Consider the following 27,671-nt stretch of genomic DNA (forward strand, 5'->3'; position numbering starts at 1 on the left):
GCCCTGCACCTACAAGGACCATAGTCCAGGGCTATTGGAGTCCACCAGCTTCTAGGGCAGCAACATCGGCCAGCAGCAAGGGGACAGCCAGCCCACCCCATGGGAAAAAAACAAAAAAAGGGAAGGGCCGGCGCGAGAGGCCAGAGACGGCAGCCCCCAAAGGCACTACCCTGGCACCGTCACCTGACACATCCACAAAGGGAGGCAGGGGCCCCAGAGAATCGGCGAAGGAGGGCAAGGGCAGCAGGGCGGACATGTCCGGCAGCAGGCGAGCTGCCCAGGAGGGCCCCACCAGCCCCATTTCGGGTGTGAAGGAGGACACCCACAGGCCCAGGACTCCAGCACAGGAGGGCCCCGCAAGCGAAAGGTCGGATGGCGACTGAGCGGAAAATATTGGCCCGATCTGGTTCCCTGGGAACACATGTCAAGCACCGCTGAACAGGGCCCCGCTGTGACAAGCACCGCTGAACAGGGCCCTTCAAGACAAGCACTGCCGAACTGGGCCCGCCGTGACAAGCACCGCTGAACAGGGCCCCGTCGTGACAAGCACCGCCGAACTGGGCCCGCTGTGACAAGCACTGCTGAACAGGGCCCTTCAAGACAAGCACCGCTGAACAGGGCCCCGCCGTGACAAGCACCGCTGAACAGGGCCCTTCAAGACAAGCACCGCCGAACTGGGCCCTGCCGTGACAAGCACCGCTGAACAGGGCCCCGCCGTGACAAGCACTGCTGAACAGGGCCCTTCAAGACAAGCACCGCCGAACTGGGCCCCGCTGTGACAAGCACCGCTGAACAGGGCCCTGCCGTGACAAGCACCGCTGAACAGGGCCCTTCAAGACAAGCACTGCCGAACTGGGCCCCGGTGTGACAAGCAACGCCGAACTGGGCCCCGCCATGACAAGCACCGCTGAACAGGGCCCTTCAAGACAAGCACCGCCGAACTGGGCCCCGCTGTGACAAGCACCGCCGAACTGGGCCCCGCCGTGACAAGCACCGCCGAACTGGGCCCCACCGTGACAAGCACCGCTGAAAAGGGCCCTTCCACACAAGCACCGCCGAACTGGGCCCCGCCGTGACAAGCACCGCTGAACAGGGCCCCGCCGTGACAAGCACCGCTGAACAGGGCCCTTCAAGACAAGCACTGCCGAACTGGGCCCCGCCGTGACAAGCACCGCTGAACAGGGCCCTTCAAGACAAGCACCGCTGAACAGGGCCCCGCCGTGACAAGCACCGCTGACCAGGGCCCTTCAAGACAAGCACCGCCGAACTGGGCCCGGCCGTGAAAAGCACCGCTGAACAGGGCCCCGCCGTGACAAGCACTGCCGAACTGGCCCTGCCGTGACAAGCACCGCTGAACAGGGCCCTTCAAGACAAGCACCGCTGAACAGGGCCCCGCCGTGACAAGCACCGCTGAACAGGGCCCTTCAAGACAAGCACCGCCGAACTGGGCCCCGCCGTGACATGCACCGCTAAACAGGGCCCTTCAAGACAAGCACCGCCGAACTGGGCCCCGCTGTGACAAGCACCGCCGAACTGGGCCACGCCGTGACAAGCACCGCCGAACTGGGCCCCACCGTGACAAGCACCGCTGAACAGGGCCCTTCAAGACAAGCACCGCCGAACTGGGCCCCGCCGTGACAAGCACCGCTGAACAGGGCCCCGCCGTGACAAGCACCGCTGAACAGGGCCCTTCAAGACAAGCACTGCCGAACTGGGCCCCGCCGTGACAAGCACCGCTGAACAGGGCCCTTCAAGACAAGCACCGCTGAACAGGGCCCCGCCGTGACAAGCACCGCTGACCAGGGCCCTTCAAGACAAGCACCGCCGAACTGGGCCCCGCCGTGACAAGCACCGCTGAACAGGTCCCCGCCGTGACAAGCACTGCCGAACTGGCCCTGCCGTGACAAGCACCGCTGAACAGGGCCCTTCAAAACAAGCACCGCTGAACAGGGCCCCGCCGTGACAAGCACCGCTGAACAGTGCCCTTCAAGACAAGCACCGCCGAACTGGGCCCTTCCTGTCAAGCACCGCTCCGCTGGGCCCTTCCTGTCAAGCACCGCTCTGCTGGGCCCTTCCTGTCAAGCACCGCTCCGCTGGGCACCGCTGTCTCGGAACTGCTCCGCTGGGCCCTTCCTGTCAAGCACCGCTCCGCTGGGCCCTTCCTGTCAAGCACCGCTCCGCTGGGCACCGCCGTCTCGGAACTGCTCCGCTGGGCCCTTCCTGTCAAGCACCGCTCCGCTGGGCCCTTCATCTCAAGCACCGCTGGCCCATTGGCAGGGCCGGATCTGTGTCGGCCAGGGCTTCACGAAGCACTCTGGGCACCATGCCTCCTCCAGAACCAGTGGAGTCTGTAATCCACTTGATGGACTGTGGCTTTGCACTCCCCAGGATGGATCAGTGGGCAATCCACCCACTGTAGAGACTTGATGGACTGTGGCTTTGCACTCCCCAGGATGGATCAGTGGGCAATCCACCCACTGTAGAGACTTGAGAGACTGTGGCTTTGCACTCCCCAGGATGGTACAGTGGGCAAGCCACCCACTGTAGAGACTTGAGAGACTGTGGCTTTGCACTCCCCAGGATGGTACAGTGGGCAACCCACCCACTGTAGAGACTTGTGAGACTGTGGCTTTGCACTCCCCAGGATGGTACAGTGGGCATGGAGGCCCCTCGTGGATCTGGCGTCGTGGACTCAACTGGCTGAGGTGCCCCCCCTTCCCTTCCCCCTGAGGTGCCTGTAGTTTTACTATCTGATGCCCCTGCAGTGTTCTCTCCAATGGAATCGGGTCTCGTGTGTGGGCTTTGCCCATGTGTTTAGGCCCATTGGCCCACGAACAATGGATGATAGCCAATATGGGCCGGACTTTTGACCTATGTATATATTGTTCATGATGTAATATATTTTATTTATATATTTCATATTTCACTTAACTTCAAATATGCTATAATATACTTCAATTTTAATGATCATTTTATTTTGTCTTTGCGTTCTTCCGGGGGGGTTTGGGGGGTGTCACTCTGAGTTTTTGCTCTGCATTGATGTGTGTGTTGTAGTGGGTGAGGGTGGGGGTGGGTGTGTGGCGTATGTTTGTCCCCGTAATTTTTTGCCTCCCCCCTCCCCTGTGTCGTAGGTGCAGTACTCACCGTTGTCGTCTGCGCCGGCGTTCGTGCTCCTGGTAGAGGAGCAGGAAGACAATGTCTGGGAGGATGTGTAGTTCCGGTTCCATGCTGTCCAGATTCCTCGTGGAGTGTGTAGAGGTGAGCGTTTTCCGTTCGAAAAGTCTGTTTCCACCGTGCTTTTATCGGCGGGGCAACCGTCCCGGAAAAGGTGGCGGATTGGTGGGTTGTGATAGTGTGGGCGGTACATTGTCTCCTGCCTGTCTGTTGGCGGTGACCGCCGCGCTGTTTGCTTGTCCCGCCGTGGCGGTCGGAGTGTTAAAGTGGCGGGCTGTGTTGGCGGTTCCCGCCAGGGTCGGAATTCCATTTTTTGGACCGCCAGCCTGTTGGCGGGTTGGCCGCCGCTTTAACACCGACCGCCAGGGTTGGAATGACCCCCATAATGTGAAATACAATGAAAATATATCACTTTCCTGCTCTCTCCTTAAAGATGGTGCACGATCAGGCTGCCTAGCAGTACCTTTGCATCATGGTGCAAAGTAGTCTCCATTGTCTGTAGCATAGTTTTGTCTAAGCCTGTTTGAAATATTAATTATGCTGAAGTAATTGGAGTAATTTTGGTAAATATCCATTACCCTGTTCACACAAGTTTTCTGACAATCACATAGTTGCGTCCTTTAGGCTAATTATGACTAATTTGCCATTGAAATTCTATTGTGGGAACAATAAACCTAGCAAGTGCTAATGGCTGCTGCTATTCATGTTGTGTTGCATTTATCCCTATTTTCCTAGCACAAAATGCATCCTCAAGTCGACTTTGGATGCAGAAAATGCATTTTACATTATGAATCTAGTGCTAAATATTGGGTTACACTCTTCATGTAATTCTGCGTTATCTCACATACATTTGCTGTAATTGTGCTGCAGCAGATTACACAAATTATGGTCACCCTTAGTTTTGTCCTAGAAGTGTGAACTTCCAGTACAAATACTGTGGTTAGAATGGCTTTTAAACCGTTACCACTTTCAATGAGATAGGTGCAACATGTGTTTGGTAGAGAAAGTACACTGTCACATTTGCTAAACTCTGCATCACCCCCTATATTCCTAATTTGGACACTATTGGCCAAATTTCCATGGAACTGGCTTAGTGCTGCACTGTGACAAAATATGCAGCACTGGGTTGCATCATTTCTAAAACACATGGATGTGCCATATTTACAAAAATGCAGTGAACCCCTGTGTTTCCCCTAGCGCTGGCACTAAATTTAGCTGCCAAAGCAGCCATCCTTGCACCAAAGTACAAGGGTGTCTACGTTGAAGGGAATGATTTTTTCATAAACAATCTACAATGGCGATTTGCCACTTCTATGTGTTCTGTAGAATGCAGCACACAAAGAAGTTGCAAATCATCATTATTTAATGATTGCTTATGTGCAGGAAGAAGCACCTTTCTACACATAAACAATCATTCATTGCATTTTGCTTTTTCTAAGTGTGCTGCAGGAAGCAGCACACATAGAGAAAGCAAAAATCAGGAGAAATAAAAGTTTTTGTCCCCGTTGCGCCATGCAAACGCCACCCATGGGGTGGCATTCGTTTTTGGTGCTGCCTCAGATTTACGTTTTCCTTGTAAATCTGGGGCAGCATCAAAAGCAATGGGTATTGCGGTGGAATGCCCACAGTATCACTCATTCCATGCCAGTGTGCAACACAAAAGAAGGGCGTTAGAGGGGCCCATATTTACAGGGTGGCATTAAGCCACAAAAAGTGGCTTAGTGCTGCCTTGTAAGGATGGCGCAGTGCACAGCGCCACCAGAACGTCACAAAAAATGATGCTCTGGTGGCACTAAGGGATTGTAAATATGCCCCTATATCCTTATAGAGCAGAATATTGTAATACATTTTAGAACATTGAAATTCTGGAAACTCCATTGAAGACAATTAAGTGGCTCAGGGTTAATAGTGTCTGGTGCAAGCCTTCTGTTGCAAAATCCCAATGCTTGTTTTTCCATTTCTCCCTTTTTCATTTGGAACATTCTACCCAAAGTGAGTGGAATGTTCAAATAGCCTTATTGCCCATCTGCCTCACACTATCTATTTGTTAAAAACCCTCTCCCTTTTTATAGCCTTCACTGGAGTCTTGGGCATATAACTCTGTTCATGGTCTTTACCATCTGGTATAGCACACAGCACACAGCAGAAAGCTATAAGGCTATTACTTCACTGTAGTAGGTTACACTGGTCAGTGCCTTTACTTCCCATTGCCTTGTTATGGTCCTTCTCCTTTGGCTCGGGCCTATAACACTGAGGCAGGTCTTTAATGGCTAACAGAATTTGCTACAGTAGGTTACAGGGGTGTATCAGGATGTTCTACCTTCATGGAGCAGTGTGTTCTAATAGTGTTCTAGCACTTTGTTGGAGAGTATTACAGGTATTAAATTTCCACTCATGTGGTATGGAGCTTCACTTCAACCACAGATCTATAGCACTGGACTAGAACTTCAATGGTTGATATAACCTGGTGTGACAGGCTATAAATCTATATTAGCACATTCTATCCTCTTGGAGCCAAATGTTATAACATTCTGCTAACTTAGTAGTTGTCTATTGTCATTAGGGTGCTATTCCCCTTTTGTAGCCTTCCAGCATTAGCCTGGGGCTATAGCTGTGGATCTGGTTTTCAATGATTGACTGCTATGATAGGCTCTAAGGCCATATTAATATCAAGTGATAGACATAAAAAGCCACAAAGATTTGTTTCTACCTTCTTACTTGGTAAAAATAACTTTGTGAGATTTTAGATGTCTCATATTTTGTTTGAAGTGTTTTATTTTTTGTGTGGGTTCCATTTAAAAAAGGGCATCTAAATTTGTTATTTTTTGCAGCTGCTAATGTGGGCAGCTACTAATGGGTCCCAAGTTGCAGACCTTTGTTTTCCAACAGAGAACATTGTGTTGCAATCGGTGCAATAAATCCCAATATGGGAGTAATGAGGATTAACATCTTATTGCTTTGCCAATATGTGAGTTGACATGGAGTCTCCTGGCTGGAGGAAAGGACTTGCTACAGAAGTAGAATCTTCTTGTTTCTTTGTTTTGCAGCAATGTGCTCCTTACTGTGCCAAAAGGTAAGCTGCTTCCTCATCCCTGATTTATATTTTGCAGGTACCCTGGTTTACCTCTATGTGCCACAAGTTATAAGTGACTGCGTTTGTGGACACTTTCTTCTCTCCAGCTAGAAGAGAAAAAATATTCTCAGACAAATCATTATGTCATGGACCTCAAATGCTCCATCTGGTCCTGAGGATCTTATTGAGATGTTTCTTCTTCTCCTATTGCCATGTTAATTGTTTTTGGTCTAACACCCCCAAAAATGGAACTGTACAGAAAGCAGATCAAAATACAGCAGACAAAGTTCAGACTTCAAAGTGCTAATCCCTAATGAAAATAAAAGAGTGAGTACTTTCTGTGAGAGCAGCAATACAGTCATTACAACCAACCAGATGTGCTTTCCTGTGAAAAAAGTACTGCAGTACCATTTTCAGGTAATGCTGTAGTGCAGCACCTAAAACTGAAGACATTCCAAAAAACAATACAATAAATTTTGCTACTTTGTGTCTGTGAGAAAATATCTACATTCAAAGTAGGTAAACACAACTTCTTTTTAGACATTCAAGGTCTAGTGGTACTCTTGTTGCACCCAGAACACTAAGTAAAACCTATGCAGGATTCCCCTGGCACCTTCTCATTGGTTCTATAGGTGTAAATCAAATACTATCAGTAGGCCTGCAGAACGTATTGTTCCATCGATTAAATCAGCCCTTAAAAACATATGCCTGTGATTGCAGCCTGAAAGTAATGTCACACTACCTTGCTAGCTTTGCCAAGCCTTAAACTCCCCTTTTATTACATATAGGTCATCACTAAGGTAGGCCCTAGTAGTCCATAGGGCAGGGTGCTCTCTAATTTAAATGATTGTCATGTGTGTTTACGTTTTATATGTCCTGGTGGTAAAAAAAAAACTACCACATTCACTACTGTAAGGGCTACCCCTCCCGTAGGATGACTTTGTAGATTCTTTATTACATTTAATAAGCTGTAATTCCTATTTGGGAGAAGGTAGATAGCCATTGCTTGGTACCTATGAAATTTTAATGTTAAACCCTCTTTCATGGTATAGTCAGATTTTTTTTATTATAACTTTAAAATGACACTTTTAGAAAGTTGGCATTCTCCTGCCTGTTAGAAATGGGGTCTTTGCTTGGCAGTCAGGCTACCCCCTGTCTAGGCAAGGCCCCTCACTCTAGTCAGGGTAAGTCACACACAATCCAAATTATCCTGTGACCACCCTCTGGTAGCTTGGCACTGAGTACTCAGGCTTAACTTAGAAGGCAATGTGTAAAGTATGTGTGCAATAAATCATTCAATAATACAGTAGAACACCACAAAAATACACCACACAGTGTTTAGAAAAATACATAGTATTCAACTGATAAGATGGAGGTCAAAACAATTAAGATGCAATAAGTATATGTTGGAATATCACTGTAAAAATGATATAAAGTGTTTTTAGTCTCTTAAAAACAATAAATGTCTCTTGCAAGCACAAAGTACCTGGTTTGTGTTCAAAATCTCCGCAATGAACCACAGAGGGGAAGATGGTGGAAAACAGGGAGGCGTGCGTCGATTTCTCGGGCCGCACACGGCAATGCGTCTTTTATTTTTCATGCAGGGAAGGCTTTGCATCAATTTCGGGCACTCTGCCTTGGATCCTCTTCGGGTTGCGGGGTTTTTGGATGTCCTGGGGATGGTGTGTTGAATTCTGCCGCTGACAGGATGCAGGCACAGGGGCTGCATCGATCGGGTGGGCGTTGCATGGAAATTTGTACTGTACGGCAGGCGCTGCGTCGATTCCTCTCTCGAAGTCTGGCTACGTCGTTCCGGCTCAGCTGTGCGTCGATCCAGTGGGCTGTGCGTCGAATTTCCTGTCGCTACGCTGATGCTGCTTCGATCTTCTTGTTGCGAAGTTGGGCTTCGTCATTCCGGTTCGGCGTGTGGTGAATTTTTCACCACGATGCAGGCTGTGCATCATTTCTGGCAGGCTGTGCATCAATTTTCTTCTTGCAGAGATGAATTCTTTCTGGTCCTGAGACTTCAGGGAACAGGTGGCAAGCTCTATCCAAGCCCTTGGAGAGCACTTCTCAGCACAGCCAGTGAGCAGCAAGGTAGCAGGGCAACAGCAAGGCAGGAGTACTTCACAGAAAGCAGTCAGGTGAGTCCTTTGGGCAGCCAGGCAGTTCTTCTTGGCAGGTTACAGATTCTGGTTCAGGTTCTCTTCTCCAGGAAGTGTCTGTGACAAGAGTGTCTGGTCCAGAAGTGTCTAACTTTAGAAGTGTCTAAGTTGGTAGGGTCAGAGACCCTGCTTAAATACCCAAATGTGCCTTTGAAGTGGGGGAGACTTCAGAGAGTGGCTTAGAAGTGCACAAGGTCCCCTTTCAGTTCCATCCTGTCTGCCAGGGTCCCAGTAGGGGGTGTGGCAGTCCTTTGTGTGAGGACAGGCTACTGTCCATTGACATGTAAATGTCAGGCCCTCCTCCCTCCCAGCCCAGGAAGACCCATTCAAAATGCAGATGTGTGCAAGTGTGACTGAACATCCTGTGTTTGGGGTTGTCTGAGTGAATGCACAAGGGAGATGTCTGCTAAACCTAGCCAGACGTGGATTGGAAGGCACAGAAGGTTTTAAATGTAGAAAAATGCTCACTTTTTTAAAGTAGCATTTCTAAAATAGTAATATAAAATACAACTTCACCATTAAGCAGGATTTTGTATCACCATTTTGGCGATACAAAATATGACTTGGCTACTCCTTTCAGATCAGGATCTACCACTCAAACAGTATATGAGGGTAGCCCTAATGCTATCCTATGAAAGGAGCAGGCCTCACCGCAGTGTAAAAACAAATTTAGGAGTTTTACACTACCAGGACATATGGAACACATATGTTCATGTCCTGCCTTTTACCTACATAGCACCCTGCCCTATGGGCTACCTAGGGCCTACCTTAGGAGTGGCTTATATGTAGAAAATGGGGAGTTTACGGCTTGGCAAGTACTTTTAAATGCCAAGTCAAAGTGGCAGTGAAACAGCACACACATGCACTACAGAGGTAGGCCTGAGACATAGTGGGGTGATATGTGGGTGGCACAATCAGTGCTGCAGCCCACTAGTAGCATGTATTGCACTTGACTAGGGACTTACAAGTAAATTAAATAAGCCAATTGGGTATGAGCCAATGTCACCATGTGTTAAGGAGAGAGCATATGCACTTTAGCACTGATTAGCAGTGGTAAAGTGCACAGAGTCCTAAAGCCAGCAAAAATGAGGTTAGAAAAAGAGAAGGAGGAAGGCAAAAAGTTTGGGGGTGACCCTGTAGAAAGGTCATTTCCAACACTGCCCTTAACTCTCTGTGCCTGCAGCCTGTCTTTGGTCACATGGCTGTCACACAATAGAGGAATTAGGTGTACTTCAATGATCCATCTTCTCGTAGGAGGGAAGGAGCTCAGCACTGCCCCATTTATACTTGAATAGCCTGTGATATGCCTTCACACAAAGGGCCTAATGACCCTGTGTTGTCACTGCCACCAGGTTGGAGACAAGGCAGGGAAGTCAAGAAATTCCATGCACTTCACAGAACCTTTCTGGAAGCTTCTCCCACCTTCCAGAAGAAGAGCACCAACATATAAAAATAGCACTTTCAGACCCACTCTTCTGTTCACTACGGGCCTGCAGAAGGACCCTCAGGAGCTTGCCTGCTGCTGTGTGCTCTGCCAGTCTGCAGCTGTACATGAAAGGACTGCTTTGCTGTCTGGAGCTTGTCTTGAACCCTCAGAGGCCAGAGTTGCTGTTGAGCCCTGCAGCTAGACCCAAACCTAGGACTTCCAGAAGTGACTCCAAGGGCTAGTTTGCTGGCCTGTTCAGAACCACAGGGACATAACAGGGTCTCACTATCTGAACCCAAAACCTCAAACCAGCCTGATTGAGTCCTGAACCCCCAAGAGGTGCTCCATCATTGCTGGTCCCTTGATTGTGGTGCTAAAAAGGCCCAAGTGGCAAATTTCCAAAACTGAGGACTTTCACAAAATTTGTCCACAAAGTGCTCTGAGAACTAGGAGGTGACCGGGATCATCCTGCTTATCTATCTGCATAAGGTGCATTGCCAGTCGGCTTCTCCCGCTACGTTCTTCTCCACAGCAGCATATCTGTTTCAGCAATCCTTCACCAAAGGGGTATCTGACCACATGAACTGCCTTCAGCTGTAGCTCTCTGCTTCGTCCCTCTGTAGTTTTTCGACTTCCATTTTGAGGACTATGTGTGAACATAGAAATCTTCACCTTTGCTACGACCCAAGGCCAACCAGCAATAATTCTCCCTCCTCAGACACCTCATGTAGCCTTGGACTGCTGAACTTTACCTTCTCAGATATTTTCCTTCAAGTTTTTCTAAGTCCGAAGGTAAGTGCTAACTGAGCCCAATCCACTTCTTGTATCCGAACCATGCTCCAGTACGGTCGGCCTTAACTTTTGACTTCAACCCTGTCTCTTATGACTATCTATCTGCAGTTGGCGCTTTGATCTTTCAGGCAATAGATTTCACTCGTATCTTCAAAAATTCATTACTCTGTTTCTACTGATTGGATTTTTGTCATTTTTATTTCAAATAATTTATTAAAATGTTTTTGATTTTCTTTTAATTGTATTGTGATTTTTTGTGTTGTTTTCACTTTATTGCTGTTTGTGTGCTGCATAAGTGCTCTATGCATTGCTTCTAAGTTAAGCATGACTGCTTCTTGTGGCAAGCTACCCACTGTTAAGGAATGGGTCCTGCGAGGGATTATGGCTGTTGCTTAACCAGGGTTCACACACCAGTTGACACACAATCCAGTTTTTCAGAGATCCCGAAAACTAGAGACTTTTTTTTTAATTTGGTGTCCTGTCCAGTCTTTCTCTTTTACTAAAAGGGGCATGCAGCGCCCTAGCTGTGAAAAGAGTGGGCTACCACTGAGATCTGAGCAGCTGATACACAGGTGAGCACACTGCAAACCATTTCGTTCTAGCAAAACCCTTGTTGGACCTGCTGCTGAAAAATACAAGGAGACACTGGCAGGCACTTGCATGGGTAGAATATTTTGTGATGCATGATGAAGGGAGTTAGAAGAAGACAATATCTGTGTACAGATGAACACAATTGTTTTCTCAATGCCAGGGCCAGGTTAGGCTGCCCTTTAAGCACATTATTTTAGATCTGAGTCAAAATAAATTCTGACAGATTATAATTGCAGGAGTCGTTGGGGCCGGTCTGGGCTATAGGGCAATCAGGAAGTGCCCAGTGAGTAGATCTGATAGGTCAGTGCGTGTGTAGCCTGATTTCTTTACTGTCTTTGGTCTGTTTTATGGACTTGTGGGTTGGTGTTTAATATTGATTTCCATGACATTAAAACAAACACAGCTTGCAGCAAGTGTAAATCCATGCAGTCTTCCATACCTTGCAAAACAACTATACAGCATGTCTTTACAAGTTCAAAACTGCCCCAATTTCGCAAATATGGGCCACTTTTTTAGCTTTGTAATTCCCTAATGGCAGCCACTGGTATTTTAGAATCCGGGCCTATTTTCTGTCCCAGTGCGACCTTGGTGGTAGGTGCTGCATTTTGGGCACACAGACAAAATATTGTTTGTGGCATCCCTCCCAATCTGCTTAGCATCTTGCACTTGCCGGGCTGGTACAATATAAAAATACATTTTAATAAATGGTCATGATTTTATCTCTAATAATAATAGACTCCTGCGACCGGCATTTAATTTAAACAGCAGAGCGAATTCTTGACTGGCTGAAAAGTTAAGGGTTTGGAAATAGACAGGGCCATGCTAAGCAGCTATAACAGGTTCAGAGTTTGTAAAACTTAGATATCCCTCAAGTGACAGAATTTTAAGTCTAAGGCCTCAGATAGAAGTGCTGCCTTCATGGTCCGCTACTCCATTTCATGACTGATTAAACAAAGCATAGCAAGATCATGCTGAAATTCAATAGACATTGAAACTCCTTACTTGAAGCGCAGCACCTGAATTGCTTATCCACTCTCAATTCCTGAGTGATCTATATTTGGAAATTTTCTCTATTTGATAGCTCACATGGGGATTATTATATTAGTTTCAGTTATGAGACAAAGCTGGTTATTTTATAGTGCTCTAATTTAAGGCTTGTTTGATAAATAATAAAAAGTATGCTAAATATGAGAAAAATGGCGTTGTGTGCTTGTGAGCAATAAAGTGCTGCCCATTAGAAATAGCTATACATGCAGGAAAGCGTGTCACATTATTTCCCATTGTTGTAATATCACTATTACTGATTGTGGTGACGCAATTACGGGCATCGTCAAATCACCAAAAATGCCCTTATGATCTCTAAATGTTTATGCACTGTCTCTCTCAACTTGTTAATTTTTCCCATATCTTTCTTTGCTTTCAGTGTCCATCTTATTAAGGCACTCTTATTGGGGCCTCTCACTGATTGTAGCAGCATGTTGTAAAAAGGGCAGTTTTTTGCCCCGGACACCGTCATAGCCCTATAACAGAATTAAGCCTGATAACGATCTGGTTACGAAAACTGTTTTAAACACAAGTCGGCATTTCCGCCCAAAATAGAAATTATGCTACTGTGAATATCATGTGTGGTGCGCTTGTGATTTATGGCTTATAAACAAGTGTGCAAATGGAGGGGGCAAAAAGCGCAATGGTATTGTTTTCTCATGCTTTAAAGGGATATAACATGCAGTATTCATGCATTGTTTGCCATGTCTCGAATAATGAGGTAATACCGCACCAGCTAATTTGCAATACCTATGGAATCGAACATTGCCAGTTGCACATTCCCCACAGTATTTAGTGGCTCAGTCGTGACTGGATAGTTAGGTGCATATTTCAAGCCCCTAGGGCCACCTTGCACCACCCTAGTATCATTGTTATTTACACTAAGGTGGAGTTAAGCAGGCCTTTCTCCCACGCTGTAGTTACAAAGTGGTGCAACTCTTGCACTGCATCACTTCATAAACCCTTGTGCCACATAATGCCTACGCAAGGCATAATATATGCAAGGAGGCCGGTCCGACGCTGGGCAGAGGGGCCCCTGCACTGCCCATGCCAAGTTACCACCATGAAAAGGCTGGTGGAGAAGAAGGTCATAATCCTCAGGGCAGCACTGCTTACAGCGCTGCCCTGGTGAGTTACGATCTCTGCCACCTCCAGGCTGCCAGGATCCATGACCCTGGCGGAGCTGGTGGTTCCCCTGCAATCTAACTGCCTGTGTTTTAATGGTCCTGATCGCCACTGTGAGTGTGGCTGTTTTAAGGCTGCCACACTCATAATGACTTCCTCTATGTTTTTTGGTTGCACGTAAGAGCAGTCTGCAGGGAGAAAATGGGCGCTTTCTCCTCTTTTAGCATGGTTTGGTTGCCAGTACCTGACTACAATGATGATTAGTATTTACTTTTGTCTGAGTAGTTCCTAGACCTGCACCCGGAGTCGAAAATCAAAGAGGGATAGCTGAATTCAAACACCTTGCCTCCAGATACAACATATTAGTATATGAACATTTGAGAAGGAATGTCAGGCATGTCCTGATACCTGTGAAGTCACAGTAATAATAGCTAGCTAAACAGCAGAAAACCTTTTAAATACTGAACTTCCTAGGTGAGTCATAACGAGGAAAGATATGTTTATTTCTCTTCTTCTTTTTGCTTTCTATGTTAGCTCCAGAGGATTGTTTTTGTGCAGGAAGCTGACCCTTCTTGTACAGAGACAAATCTGCCTGTAATACACGCACCCTTGAACCTTTTGGGCAAGGGACGCTCCGTTGGCCCTAGGCTGCACCAAGTAGCTCAGTGCATTCCTGACCTCTCCATGAAATGCAACTCAGTGTAACAAAGTGTGTTGCTGAGTTTCTTTGCCTTATTTGTTAGTAAATCTGGGCCCAGGTTTTTTAGAAAAACCGCTGTCATTTCCACCAGACATCAAGAGACCTTTTCTTCTGTGAGTCAAACAATCCTGACCTTTGGACCCAGATGACATCTACCCTGACCCCCTGATTCATAGATGTTAACTTGTCGACTGACATTAAGGTTCCTGTAGCAACTAAATACAGTGACTTAAGCTTCAAAAAGCTGCAGGCCCGCACACCTTCTAATAAAGTAAAAAACCTGTTGTATAACCAACCATAACAAAACCTCAAATAACCTGTTATTTTGTCCGTAACTGTGTCTAATTATAACATGTATTCATGTTTTAGATACCCCTTTCTATGACCAATCTATATTTGTTTATTGCAACCAGTATACTTTTAAGAAAATGAGTACTCATAAGTACTGATACATATCATTGACAAAAGATGTCTAAAAGCATCTGATAGCTAGAGGCCTGATTTAAATTTTGGCAGAGGACGTTACTCCATCACAAATGCGACGTATACCCTGTCTGCCCTATTACGATTGCATTATAGCCTATGGAGATTGGGTTGAGGTGCGATGGGTTACAGCAGAGGTACTGCTTCTCTGCTCTGCTTAAGCCAAGCTATGCTGTTGCTGTAGCCCAGAGGCCATGCAGCAGTAAAGACTGGCCTGGAGTACTGATAAATATGGAGCCAGATTACTTAATTTAGTTGAAAATACCTGTCTAAATGAAAATTATTTCGTTTGATATGGGGCGATTGCTATCACGTTGCAATTTTTTATTTCAAATCTGGTTACTCATTGCATTAAGTCAAAGCAAAGCTTTTTTACAGCTGTGAAGTAACAATGTTCTCATGCCAACAAGGGCGTAGTTGGTCAGTAAGACCGTGTGAGGTGAGCTTCAGATTTTCCACCAACAATCATGCTGGCATATAATGCTAAAATATGTAATACGACAAGTCAGGGCACATGAGAGGGGCTTAATGGGCAGTGGAAAGGGAGAGGAATGAAGACTGGTAGGAGTACAAAGTGAGAGAAAACACAATGGGCAGAATGGAAGAAAAGTGGCACTGCGTCTAATGTAGCACCACTTTTCTTGCCTTCCTTAGTGCCCCCCTAATGCCACCATGTGTGAGCCACAATTAACATACGGTACACCATGGTGGTAATTAGGAAACTAGTGTCAACATTTTGATGCTAGTTTGGTGCTTTGCTCATTGAGGCACATTGAAAACAATGGTGTACCTCCTTTTAATGTCTGCTCTGTGCAGGGATTAAAAATGCCACTACAAATGGCACACAGAAATCTTTTAGATTTCATTGCACCATTTTTGTGGGCCCCTTAATGGGGGAATACCCTTTATGCATACATTATGACTGGCGCCACTTTTTAAATATGGCATGGGGAAAAGGCCACCTTAGCTTAAAAAATATGACATTAAGGCAGCACTAAAGTGGAGCAAGGGGCTCCTAAATCTGCCCCAATATTTTGTAAAATAACCAACATTTTTGAGATTTTCAAAACAGAGACAGAGAGAGAAAGTGTGTGTGTCTTTTCGTCTGTGTGTATGCAAAAATCGCAGGAGCAATCCGACAGACACCTCACCATACCCTACTGAAATAACCTGTACCCAACTATTCATCTGAAAATCCATTTATTTGGGGGCTGTTTCACCCCAAACACCCACAAAGGTATGCCCCTGTATGCCAAGCATAAAAAACCCAAAACAAAAATAAAGAAATAATGCAAAAGTAATACATTTTCTTCATCCAACCTGACCAACGACTTAAAAAAGTTGCACACCTCTAGGAAACTCTCTCCATTCTATCAAATAAGCATTTCTTTCTCCTCTGGAAAGAATTGCACTATTTTCTTAGTTTGTTTAAAAATACATAACAATAGTGTATGTGACCTGTAAACTCTTCGCCTGAGCTCAGTGTTGGATTGGGATCACAATTAGGGCCGGGTGCTCCCAAAAGGACTTTCCCACATTTCCAAATCATTATTTTCTTGTAGTTATTTTATAGTGTGAACTTGACCCAAGGACAACACAGCAATTACACGAGCACCAGCTACATTGCACAATATAAAATTCATGTTTTATTTTAGGTAGGGAGATTAAGAGGCAGATTTTTTAAAAGTGGCGCTGCAACAAGTGCAGCAGCACATGCCTTGTGCCCCTTAGCACCCCCCCTACCACCACCATGTGTGTGCCGTATTTAAAATATGGTGCACTATGGCTCAGGGTAGGGGCCAATAGTGTCAAAATCTTTGATGCTATTGATGAACTCTACAGGAGTAGTGCCGAAATATTGGTGCTACTCCTGCAGAGTACATAGGGGCCCAATATAAATAATGGAAGCCCCCTTTTAACGCCTGCTTAATGAAGGCGCTAAAAGTGTAAAAACAAAATGGCACAAGGAAATCTCCTCGATTTCCTTGCACCATTGTGTCGACCCTCTAATGGGGGAATGCCCCTCTTAAATACATTATGCCTGGCACAGGCATAATGTGGTGCATGGGTTTGGAAAGTGGAGCAATGCATGCATCGCACCACTTTTGTAAATATGGAGCAGGGAAAATGCCACTTTAGGCCTGCCTTAGCATCAAAAAATGATGAATGGCAATGCTAAGGTGGCTCTAGGGGCTCTTAAATCTGTCCCTAAGGTGATTTGCCCAGAATCACTGGATGTAGAGTCGACGCCAAAACTTGAACATATTTCACCAGTTCCAATGTCAGTAGCTACATAACAGACCATAATGCTACATCCGATGTTTTTTTTCCTCTTTGAAAGGTGGCCTCACCGTGAGGCTTACCAAACACTCCCCAACCCTCCACCAAGCCCTGACCAAACACTGAGACTGCGTTGACAACACCTGGCCCCTAGCAAGGCCTCTTCTCTTCTTCACCCCATCCCCAGCCCATTATAGCCTCAGGGTATGACCTGGTGGTGCAGTTCAAAGAAAAGCACAAGGCTGCTGCTGCCACTGCAGGGAGGCTTAGGTGAGAATGCCCCCTATCGTCCTGCCTATGAGGCCATAGAATACTCCCATCCTCTGCATGCCTGCCATGGCCTTAAAGTGAGGGCTCAGCGTGGAAATTACTGCTTATGGACTGGGCAGGCCACAGAGGCAGTGGGCCCCTGAGGTAAGAATGCCCTCAGGGCCAGAACAACACCTGGCCCACAGCTTCAGTTTGACAGCATGACAGAAGAGTGCCCATGATACTGGTGCCACATTACAGTGGCCCGGTGGGGACTGAGTGACACAGTAAGGCCCTCATTACAACATTGGCAGTAACTGCCGCCTAACTCTGTGGCGACGGCCGCAATCATACCGTCGCCATGGCTATCAGCCTCCCACCCGCATTATGACCCTCATCGGAATTCCACCAGAATGCTGGCGGAATACCACTGATGGTCATGGCGGTGGACAGCGGTGAGGTAGTGCTGCTGTCAGCAGCAGCACCACGCCTGCAAAACACCGCCTACCGTATCATGACCAATGATACGGCCTGGCGGTGTTTTGCTGGCAAACGCTGCTGCTGACAGCAGCGTTGCATCCCGCCTCCCGCTGGAGGACCCCCTGCAAGCAGGTAAGTCCAGTTCTCTAACAGGAGAGGGGCATGGGGGTGTTGTGTGCGTGTGTGGGGGTGTTGTGTGTGTGGGGTGTCTGTTTTTGAATGCGGTGTGAGTCACGTTGAATGAGTGCATGAATGCCTGAATGAGAGTGTACATGTATGCTGTGTGTTGTGAATGCATGTGTGTGACAAAGTATGTTGGTGTGTGTTGCGGTGTGTAGGTATGTATGTGTGCATGCATGGGTGTATGTATGTATGTGTGTGCGCATGTGGGTGTGTAAATGTGCAGGAGAGGGAGGGTGAGGAGTCTCAGTGTAAGACCCCAATCAGTGTCAGGGAAGGAATTCCCTGGCACTGATAGTGCCTACTGCCATGGTTTTCGTGGTGGTGCGCTTGCCACGAAAACCATGGCGCTAGGCGGGGTCATAATCCCGAGGGTGGGATTGTGACGGCCACCGGGCTGGAGACTGAAGTCTCCAGCCCAGCGGTCATTACCACCCTGGCGGTCGAAGTGTAAAAGTGACGGTTTGGCATGGCAGTAACCGTCCAGGCCGTAATTCCATTTTTGTTTCCGCCGTCCTGTTGGCGGTATTACCACCACTTTTACATGGACCGCAAGGGTTGTAATGAGGGCCTAAATTCCTAAATAGATATTACTACCTCAACGCATATTAAACGCATGAAAAATTCCGGTGCAGGTATAGTTAGCGTGATGGAAGTGATCCAGCACGGCCCTCTCTCTTTATCTGGGGTTCAAATTAATATTTTCTTCTCTGGTCCGAAGGGGAAGAGATAATTATATCAGATTATTCAAATCAATTGCACTGCAACTGAATACTCACACATTAAACCTCAGAATACAAATTAAAATTCAAAGGGCTTTACTACAGACTTGAGGCCAAAGTTACATAAACAAGCCTCAAAACCATAGCATAGATATACAAAATCATCAATGGAGAATTAAGGTGTCACACAATATTAAATTGAAGCAACATATAAAAGGCCAGTACTTCATTAGGAACAAATCAGAAAATCAGGAAAAGTATGTGATTCTAAAATTAATTTCTCTTGCCTAATGCCTAAACTATTCTAATTCTAAAGGAATATTGGAGAAAGGTTAGCAAACAGAACTTCAGCTGAAGATTCTGTTCAAGAAGGCTGCAGTGGCATAATACAAAATATGAGGTCTGTACCTCCAAAGGTCTGCTCTGGTCAAGGGGCAGAGATAATCTGAATCTCTCTCCTACTATGCTACATTTGATTTAGTTTTTCCAGGTGTGATGACACAATGACCAAAACTCTCATTTTGAAAAACAAAATTGCAAATCAATTTTAATTAACAGGTCAGTCTTCTGAAGCCTTCAACATCGCCATGGCAGTATCAGCCACTGGGCCGGAGATGTCAATCTCCAGCCCAGCAAACAGCATAGTACCGGCGGCGGCATTATGAGTCTGCCCACCACCATGGTTTTTGTGACATTGGCAGTAGGGTCTACCGGTGATAGGGAATTCCTTCCCTGTCACTGGTAGGTGGGTCCCCCACCGCCGAACACTCACAGTGTCCCCCACCCCCCTCCATCAAAACACCCCCCACTCCCTCCGATCCTCACACACCCCCTCTACCCCCATACATGCACACACCCGCAGACACGTAGCACACATACACCCAATCACTCACACTGGCATACACACATTCATACACGCATACTTCCAGACATGCTCACACACCTGCTTACACGCAATCACACTGACATGCAGACACGCACTCACTTCACCATTCTTACACGCATTCTCTCACACGCATACAACCATGCAAACAACACAACACACACAGATGTATTCACACACACACTCACACATTCAAGCACACAACCAGACACACACACACAAACACCAGCCTCCCCCCGTTGGAAGCCCGCCTTACCTTTGTCAAGGAGGTCTTCCGGCTGGGAACGGGAAGGGGCACTGCGACTGCCAGCAGCACCCCACCAGTAGAACACTGCCAGGCTGTATCACAGGTCATGAAATGGCTGGTGACGGCTGTATCACAGGTCATGAAATGGCTGGTGACGTTCTACTGGTGTGGCGGTGCTGGTGCTAGCAGTGCCAGCTTACACAGTTCGCCAGTATAATCACTGCCAGAGTTCCACCCTTCTTGTGGGGAAGTCCGGCAGTGATCGTAATATGGCAGATGAATGGTAGCCCCCGTGACAGTATGTTGGGGGCCGTCACCACGGCAGTAGGTGGTTTTTACCGTCATTGTTGTAATGAGGGCCTCATTGTCAATCAACAGGTTGAAAGGGACAGATTGTGTACAGTTTAGCCCCTTGAGCCAATAAAAATGCCTTTCATGCTCAACTTAGAGTATGTGAAGGAGGAGAGAAATCTGGAAATCTACTCCCTTACATAAGTCATGGTAATGCAAATGCTCAAAAGTTACTAAAATAAGAGACAAAACAGGACATGCCAAAAAGCCACATGTAGAGATGTTATCTGTATTCCAACAATATTGCTCTGAATGATAGCGTTGGAAAACAAAGTGCGACCTCTCTGAGATTTACAATTATTTGAAGGAAATTAATTTACCTAATTTGGATGCAAGTGGAAATACAGTCCTAAAGTCCAAATCCATTCTTAAAAACGTTATAACATTTACAAAATGCCTCCGGCCTCTGATTATATTCCTTCCGAAGTATTCAAATGAATAATTGATCATATTGAGCCCCTATTTTTGGAGTTACAAAAAGACATCCAAATCTCTAATTGCTCTCCTTCAAGGAACAGAGCTGTAATAGCTGTTTTCGTTAAAAAACAAAACAGATAAAGAGCCACTTGATTGTTAATCATTTCACTTTATGTCATGGCTAAAGGCAGACTGTAAAATACAAGATAAAATTGTGGATAGCAGGATTTATAGCATTTTCCAATTGTAATTTGAAATTAACAGGTTGGTTTAATAGTGGGTAATGATGCCACCACACACTTAAACTTTGTAATGGAATTGATAAAGAGGGAATGTTACATGAGCCTTCAAATATCTATATTATAAGATGCGGCGATAGCCTTCGATTGTGGAACCTGGCAATTCTTGTGGGAATTACTAAAATAAATCAATATTAGTGTTGAATTTATCAAGTTAATGCAAGCACTAATCAATCACTCATGACTAGAATTCGTGTACACCAGGAAATATCCACATTCATGTCCATTTCAAGAGAATTAGCAAGGGTGTCCAATGTCACCTGCCCTGTACATTCCTTACATGCAATCATGCATAAGGTGACGCAGTTACTTACTTGGACTTCCAATCACAAATCTTCAAATTCAGTCTCCACTAGCTGTATACACTGACAATGTAACCACCCTTGCATATTCTACTAATCCCAGTTTAAATATTATAGAAGAAGAGGCTGTACATTTTGGTAATCTATATAAATACAATTCTAATAAGATTTAAATTGTTTTAGTTGTTATTGTCGCTAATGCAGAGATGCATGTTATACCAATAGATAGATATTTGGATAGTATCATTGCACTCTGATTAAATTTCTACTTTTAATACAATTATGTGTCTTTGTAAATACAGATTAAAGCCTTAATACCCAAATGGGAAAACTTGCTGATTTCTCGAAAAGAAAGTATCAGACTGGTCCAAGTGAACATCTTACCCATGGTCCTTGCACTGCTGGTTTATGTTTCTAGCAGGTACTTTAGAGATTTAGGGCCTGATTAGGAGTTTGACGGACAGTTTTCACCATCCATCGAACTTCCAATGGGGAGGTTGTTGCCACACTGGCTACCTCCCCGCCAGACTCATTAAGAATTCCCTGCTAGGCTGACGAGCAGAAACCTAAGTTTCCGCCTGCCAGCCCAGCGGGAAAACAGGCTACAGCATTGTCTCTAGCTCGTAATCGAGCCAGCGGCAATGTTGTAGCCAGGAGGGTGCATCAGCACCCTTGCAATGTTCACTGTCTGCAAGGCAGACAGTGAACATTGAGATGGTGCTGGGCAGGGGGGCCCATGCAGTACCCATGCCCGGGGCATGGGCAGTGTAAGGGACCCCCTGTGGCCCCCTGCACCTGTTCTCTACTAGAATTACTGCCATTAAAAGGCCGTCAGAAAACTGGGTCATAATCCGCAGGGCAGCACTGCATGCAGCAGACCGCTGATCCAAGATCCTGGAGGAGATGGTGGTTCCCTGGCGGTCTGACCATCAGGGTTGTTATGTGGCGGACAGACCGCCACACTCATAATGGGGCCCTTAGACTTGGTTCTTTTTAAATTTATTTGGAAAGGGAAAGTAGCTTGTAGGTCTATCAAACATGTGAAACTACAAATTAATCAAGGAAGCTGGCAATTACCGCCCTGGAGGTTATAATACTGAGGTAGCATAGACAATCAGTTTAAATTACTATGGGCCTCATTTTAACCCTGGCGGTCACCGACAGCACGGCAAGGGATTTTGACTCCTCTTACCGCCAGCCTGTCCATGGTGGTAGACACCATCATGGAAAGGCTGGCGGTAAGGGGACTCGCGGGCCCCTGAGGGCTCCTGCACTGCCCATGCACCTGGCATGGGCAGTGCAGGGACCCCCAGGCACAGCCCCATCATGATTTCCACTGTCTGCTTGACAGACAGTGGAAAGCGCGACGGCTGCTGCTGCACACGCCTCACCGCCACATTGCCACCGGCTCCATTAGGAGCTGGCTGCCATGTTACGGCCCACATCCCCACTAGGCTGGCGGGCAGAAACTCTGTTTCCGCCCGCCGGCCTAGCGGGGATGTTGAAATGAGGCCGGCGGGTTTGCGGCCGCATAGGCGCCCATTTAGCGGTTCAATATTGAGCCCGCCAAGGTTGAAATGAGGGCCTATGTGATGATAATTCTACTAACTGGCTTCTAAAAGTACTTAAGGATATCTAACCACATTTTGGCACAAGTAAATATGATACCAACAAAATTTTCCAAGAAAGTTATATTACAAAATATTAAAAATATGAGTAAGATTTGACCTGAATCTAAACAATGTTTGAAGATTCAAGAAATATATGTATATTCTCTTTCACTAAATCATCTCAAATTACCTGAATGCTTTGCAAATATCCAACTATCAATTGACACCAATAAAAAATCACCAAGAAAAGGACTTATTTGACAAATGTTTGCCTAAATAATTTTTGTATTTGCATAGTCAATTTGATTTATATCGTCATCAATTCTTCACATATGTAAAATATGGCCTTATTCTTTCAATAAAAAATCGGAGTGATATTACTAGTTCAGCATGATTTTGCTATGATGATTTTACTACACACAAATCCTCCAGTTTCAAGTTATTTGCTTGTTTGACAAAACTGCAGAACTATTTCTACAAAAAAGATTTCAAAGTATGTCGAACTCTGTTGCCCGCACTGCTCCAGCACTGTAGCAAATATTATTCATATGTTTATTAAGTGCCCTAAATTGCCTAAATTAAAAGAATGTTTGACCTCTATATCTCTTAGATGTGAAACAATAAAACTATCTGTGATTGAACTGACACCCAGAACTGCCTGCTGGGGAGCAAGGCTGAAGATGGGTATTTTAAGAACTAACAATAGCAAGATTAACAATTGCTAAATAATGCAAATTCGGTTAAAATACCTTCTCATGATGGAAAGTGGAGGAAATAACTATTTGAAAAGTGACTTGGAGTATCAGATTGCAAAAATAAGTTGATCCATGGTAAAGTTTCAACAGATATAGCAAAAGTGAGAGACTATTTATTAACATGAACACCTTTCCTTTAGTAAATGCAGATGCTTATAGGTTAAGATGTATGAATGTTTGTATGTTCTTTGAACGTGTATCTGCCTATGTCTGACTTTCTTGTTTATGTCTGACTTTCTTATTTTATTTGTTATGTCGAAATGTATTTATTGTCCCTCAAAAACTGGATAAACAGAGTGAAAGATAAGAAAGCAAAAAAGGGTGGGAGACAAAATATGGATAAATAGGAAAAGGAAAAAAGAAATGGAGCAGAATGAAAGGGTGAAAAGAAAGAAACGTGAAAGGAAAAAAGGAGGAAACGTTAAAGGTGGGATGAAAGGGTGGAAAAAGGTAGAAAGAATCAATGGAAGAAAGTGGGAAAGAATGAATAGATGGAAGTAGAAAGGGATGGATCAAAAGATCAATAAGTCAAAGGCTAAGTGGCTGGAAGGATAGAGAATAGACATTTAGGAAACAAATGAAAGGATGGGTGGGTGATAGGAGGGATACATGGATATATTGATGGGTACAAGGGTCAAAGGATGGATATTTAGGTGGATTGATGAGTAGATAGAAATGTGAATGGATAGACACGTGAAAGAATGAATAGATTGAAAGGTGAAAGAATGAAAGTCTAGGTGGGTTGAAGGATGATAAAATGGTGAAAAGAATATTCTTAAAAAGGTTTGGTTTTGCCTGCTTTGTGTATTCAATGCGATTAGAGTTAGAGTTTAAGTGGTGGTAATTTTAATTTTGGTTACTCCTTTTTATGGAACTCACTGCTAACATAACATACATTTATAGATGGCAGTCAGGAATAAAGTCGGAATTTTTCACTTAGAGGTTCAGAGTGACATTACATTAAGGTCATTGTCGATCCGCTGTCCCTCGGAACTCCTTAGAGAAAAATTTGAAAAACATCCTTGTCATTCACAGTCATCAATCTATAGTTCTATATGTTTGTTCTAAAGAGGGAAATCCCAGATTTGCTAAGATTTTGCATCGGGGTTGTACCACTTTAGTGGTACAGCCCTGTTGCATAATACTTTTTGGCATTTACTAAGCCATACAAAGTCCTTTTGTGTGATTTTGTGTGATTTAGTAAAGACAAAGTAGGACAAGAGTAGTATTGCCTTGCCTTACTGTGCAATTGGTGTGTGTTACAAGGATGGAGCAGGGGTGTTCCCATGCATCCACTCATGTGTTTTAACAAGAACACAAATGAAAAAAGACTTGTAAACTTGGGTTTGCGCCTTGTGCATTCTTCCTCTTTCCATGCGTGATGTATTCTTCAGCATACATATAAAGAGTAATAATGTGCCTCTAAGGATTGGTTTTTGTTGGAAAGTATCCCTTCCTGTACAAAAACAGTCCTGCATGTAATGCAAGCACCCTTGCACAAATGCATTAGCGCTAGGCAGCACACAGTGCACCAGCACTGGGAGAGAGCAGAGGTGCACCATATCTTAGTAGATATGGCCCATTTCTGTTCTCTCTCCTTAATGCAACTCAGCACAGCAATCTGTCCTGCTGCATTGCGTTGCGTGAAAATAATTGAAATCTGGCCTAAGAAGTATGCATGCTAAGAGTGAGCTCTGCAGATTTAAAATGAGAGTATGATTGTCTACTCTCTCATCTATCTGGTCAGCTATTTTATCCCAAAGTGATATTAAGGCTTAATTGAAGATTGAGTGACAATGGGGCAGCTGCCAAGAATCAGTAGATACACCATCCACCCCTCTTCGTTCCCCCAACTCAGTAAGAAGTGGGGAAACTAATGTATTTCCAAATGCAGCGTCTCAGCTGGATCTGCTGTCATGAAATCACAGTTATCTCAGACCCACATGCTGCATTATCATGGATGGCTCTTTCTCTTACAGTAGGGCTTTGGGGGCTTCATTTTAACTGCTTGTGATGGTCATGAAGTGCCTCATGTCCCGGGCAGGGAAAAATGATCAATGTCTCCACGGGCTGGGAGAAATTTTACATTTAAAAAACAAAAACCTTAGTTCCAGTTTGTCATTGTTGACTTTGGCTAGAATTGAGTATTTGATCGATATAGCCTTCAATTTTCAATTGTAGTGGGAAGGGGCTCTCAGAACACCTTACCTGCAGATTCAGTGGAGAAACCTCTGTTTGCTGGGTAGGTAGTTAAGGGTTAGCAGAGACAGGGCCTCAAGTGCCCGATCAACTTGGTGGCCATCTGTGAAGCTTACTTGCAGATTCATTGGAGAAACCTAAGGGTTAGCGGAGGCAGGGCCTCAAGTGCCTGATCAACTTGGTTGCCATCTGAGAAGCTCTAAATAAGTCCCGAACACATTAAATTAATACATCATTCATTTAAATAGCTCGAACACGACTGAAATGAAGGAGTGACTCCTTCCCACGCCCAAAATACATTTTTTGTTGATTAATTTATATGATATCTTGCTAACATTTCATATCAAGGATTTAACTGTAGATTTTACACTAATATTCAGAAAGTCAGACATCACATCTTCCTTCATATCAATGTTGGAATGAAAAATTAAGATCTTAAAAGTCTGTAATGTATTTGTTACAACATGTATCTATTTAAACTTACCTTTAACCAAACCGCTGCTGATGCAGCAAGGACTAGGGCGAGTAATAAAATCACCAGTGTCAATTTCCAGCCATACACAAATCCAAACACTATCCCTACCACAAACGTGCAGAGGTGTTGTGCAAATACGCAGACCTTGTCTCCAAGACCATTGCGAATGGTGGTGATGTCCCTACATAAAAACAGAGCCAATGAGAGAAGGAGAGAGACAGAGGGAGAGGGAGACAAAGACAAACAGAAAGAGTTAAAATGGGAGGAGTGCAAATAAACAATTTTCTTTGCAACACGGGATTAAAAGATGTTTACCGACTTAAAAGTTGAACAATATGATGCAACTGATATTCTGCCCAAGAAACTGTGGACCACATTCTGAGGAAACTGAATGGTTGTCCCATTCTGAACATTCAGACACATATGCCATTATACCTTAGTATGTTCTGTTTTCAAATATGTAAGAACATTTGTTGGCACCACTGGGTAATTCGTATTCTGCTTATTTCTTAATACATGTGTATGTGAGTATGTTCACTAAATAGGAGAACCATGGTCAAACATACGGACAACCAGTAACCATTATAATATTAGAAATGTCTTTCTCTTTTAATTTTATTAATCATAGGCAGTCTCTGCCAAAATGTGGCAACTCCTTAATCTTTCTAAAGCCGTAGTGACAAGAAGTAAACTCAGCTCATTTATCTATCCACTTTGTGAGTATTCTTGCAGGTTGAAATCATTTACATGAAGTTTAATGTTCCACGTCTATAAAGCTGATGCCAGACCTTTGCAATAGCACTCACGTGCACCTGTAATCTTAACCGAAATGTAAAAATATCAATGAGCTGTGTTGTTGTTCATTTGACCAATCCCAATTAGCCACATAAAATATAAAAAACTGAGGTGATATTTTGTCAGTCTTTTCCAGGCTTGAGTACACCGGGAGCTTACTATTTATACAACGCACCAATGAAAGGATTCAGCATCTCTTACAGAATGTGTCTGTTTGCTTTAACATGCCTTTTAGAGAAGAAACGTTAGCGCATATCTGAGTGGAATATAGTCTCAGAGCTATGGAAAAAGATATGTGTAGATGTTTTTACCTTTGCAGGCATTAGATATTTCTAGAATTAGATGTATTTTTGCCACAGGTATTCCATTGCTCACTGATGCTCTACATTTTGTTCTCTAGGTCAGTGTAAATGTGACGGTATGTGTGACCCATTTACCATAGCTAGGAATGTTTACAAAGCGATAAGTGTAAGTAGACACCTGCTTCACCTATTCACCACAGGGAGTCACTGCTCATCATGTGCAACCTAATAAAGGTTTCGTTTCTGATTGTTTCCCAGAACACACAGTATTGCGTATGAGATATTGTTAGACCTTTCATCCTTGGCGTGGTCTCCCTTAACTTTTTTCCTCTGTTCCCCAGGTTGTTGATGTGTGCTGGACTCTGATTTTACTATTTTTGTTTCTCTGGGCACTTTACCACTGCTAACCAGTGCTAAAGTGCAAGTGCTCCTTTACAAAATTTGTATGTAATTGGCTTATTCATGATTGGCATATTTGGTTTACTAGTAAGCCCCTAGTAAAGTGCACTAGAGGTGCCAGGGCCTGTAAATCAAATGCTACTAGTGGGCCTG

General features: G+C 44.9%; 1 protein-coding gene across 1 annotated transcript in view; it reads right to left on the bottom strand.

The window, feature by feature from the left end:
* The window catches only part of LOC138262020 (ATP-dependent translocase ABCB1-like), a 1,142,744-nt gene that overhangs the window by 843,245 nt on the left and 271,828 nt on the right, over nt 1–27,671 (bottom strand). Inside the window, exon 8 of the mRNA XM_069211672.1 lies at nt 26,032–26,203. Within this exon, the coding sequence (XP_069067773.1) occupies nt 26,032–26,203 (172 nt within the window). The remainder of the gene's footprint in view (nt 1–26,031; nt 26,204–27,671) is intronic.

Source organism: Pleurodeles waltl, chromosome 10, assembly GCF_031143425.1.
Source record: "Pleurodeles waltl isolate 20211129_DDA chromosome 10, aPleWal1.hap1.20221129, whole genome shotgun sequence".
Taxonomy (NCBI): domain Eukaryota; kingdom Metazoa; phylum Chordata; class Amphibia; order Caudata; family Salamandridae; genus Pleurodeles; species Pleurodeles waltl.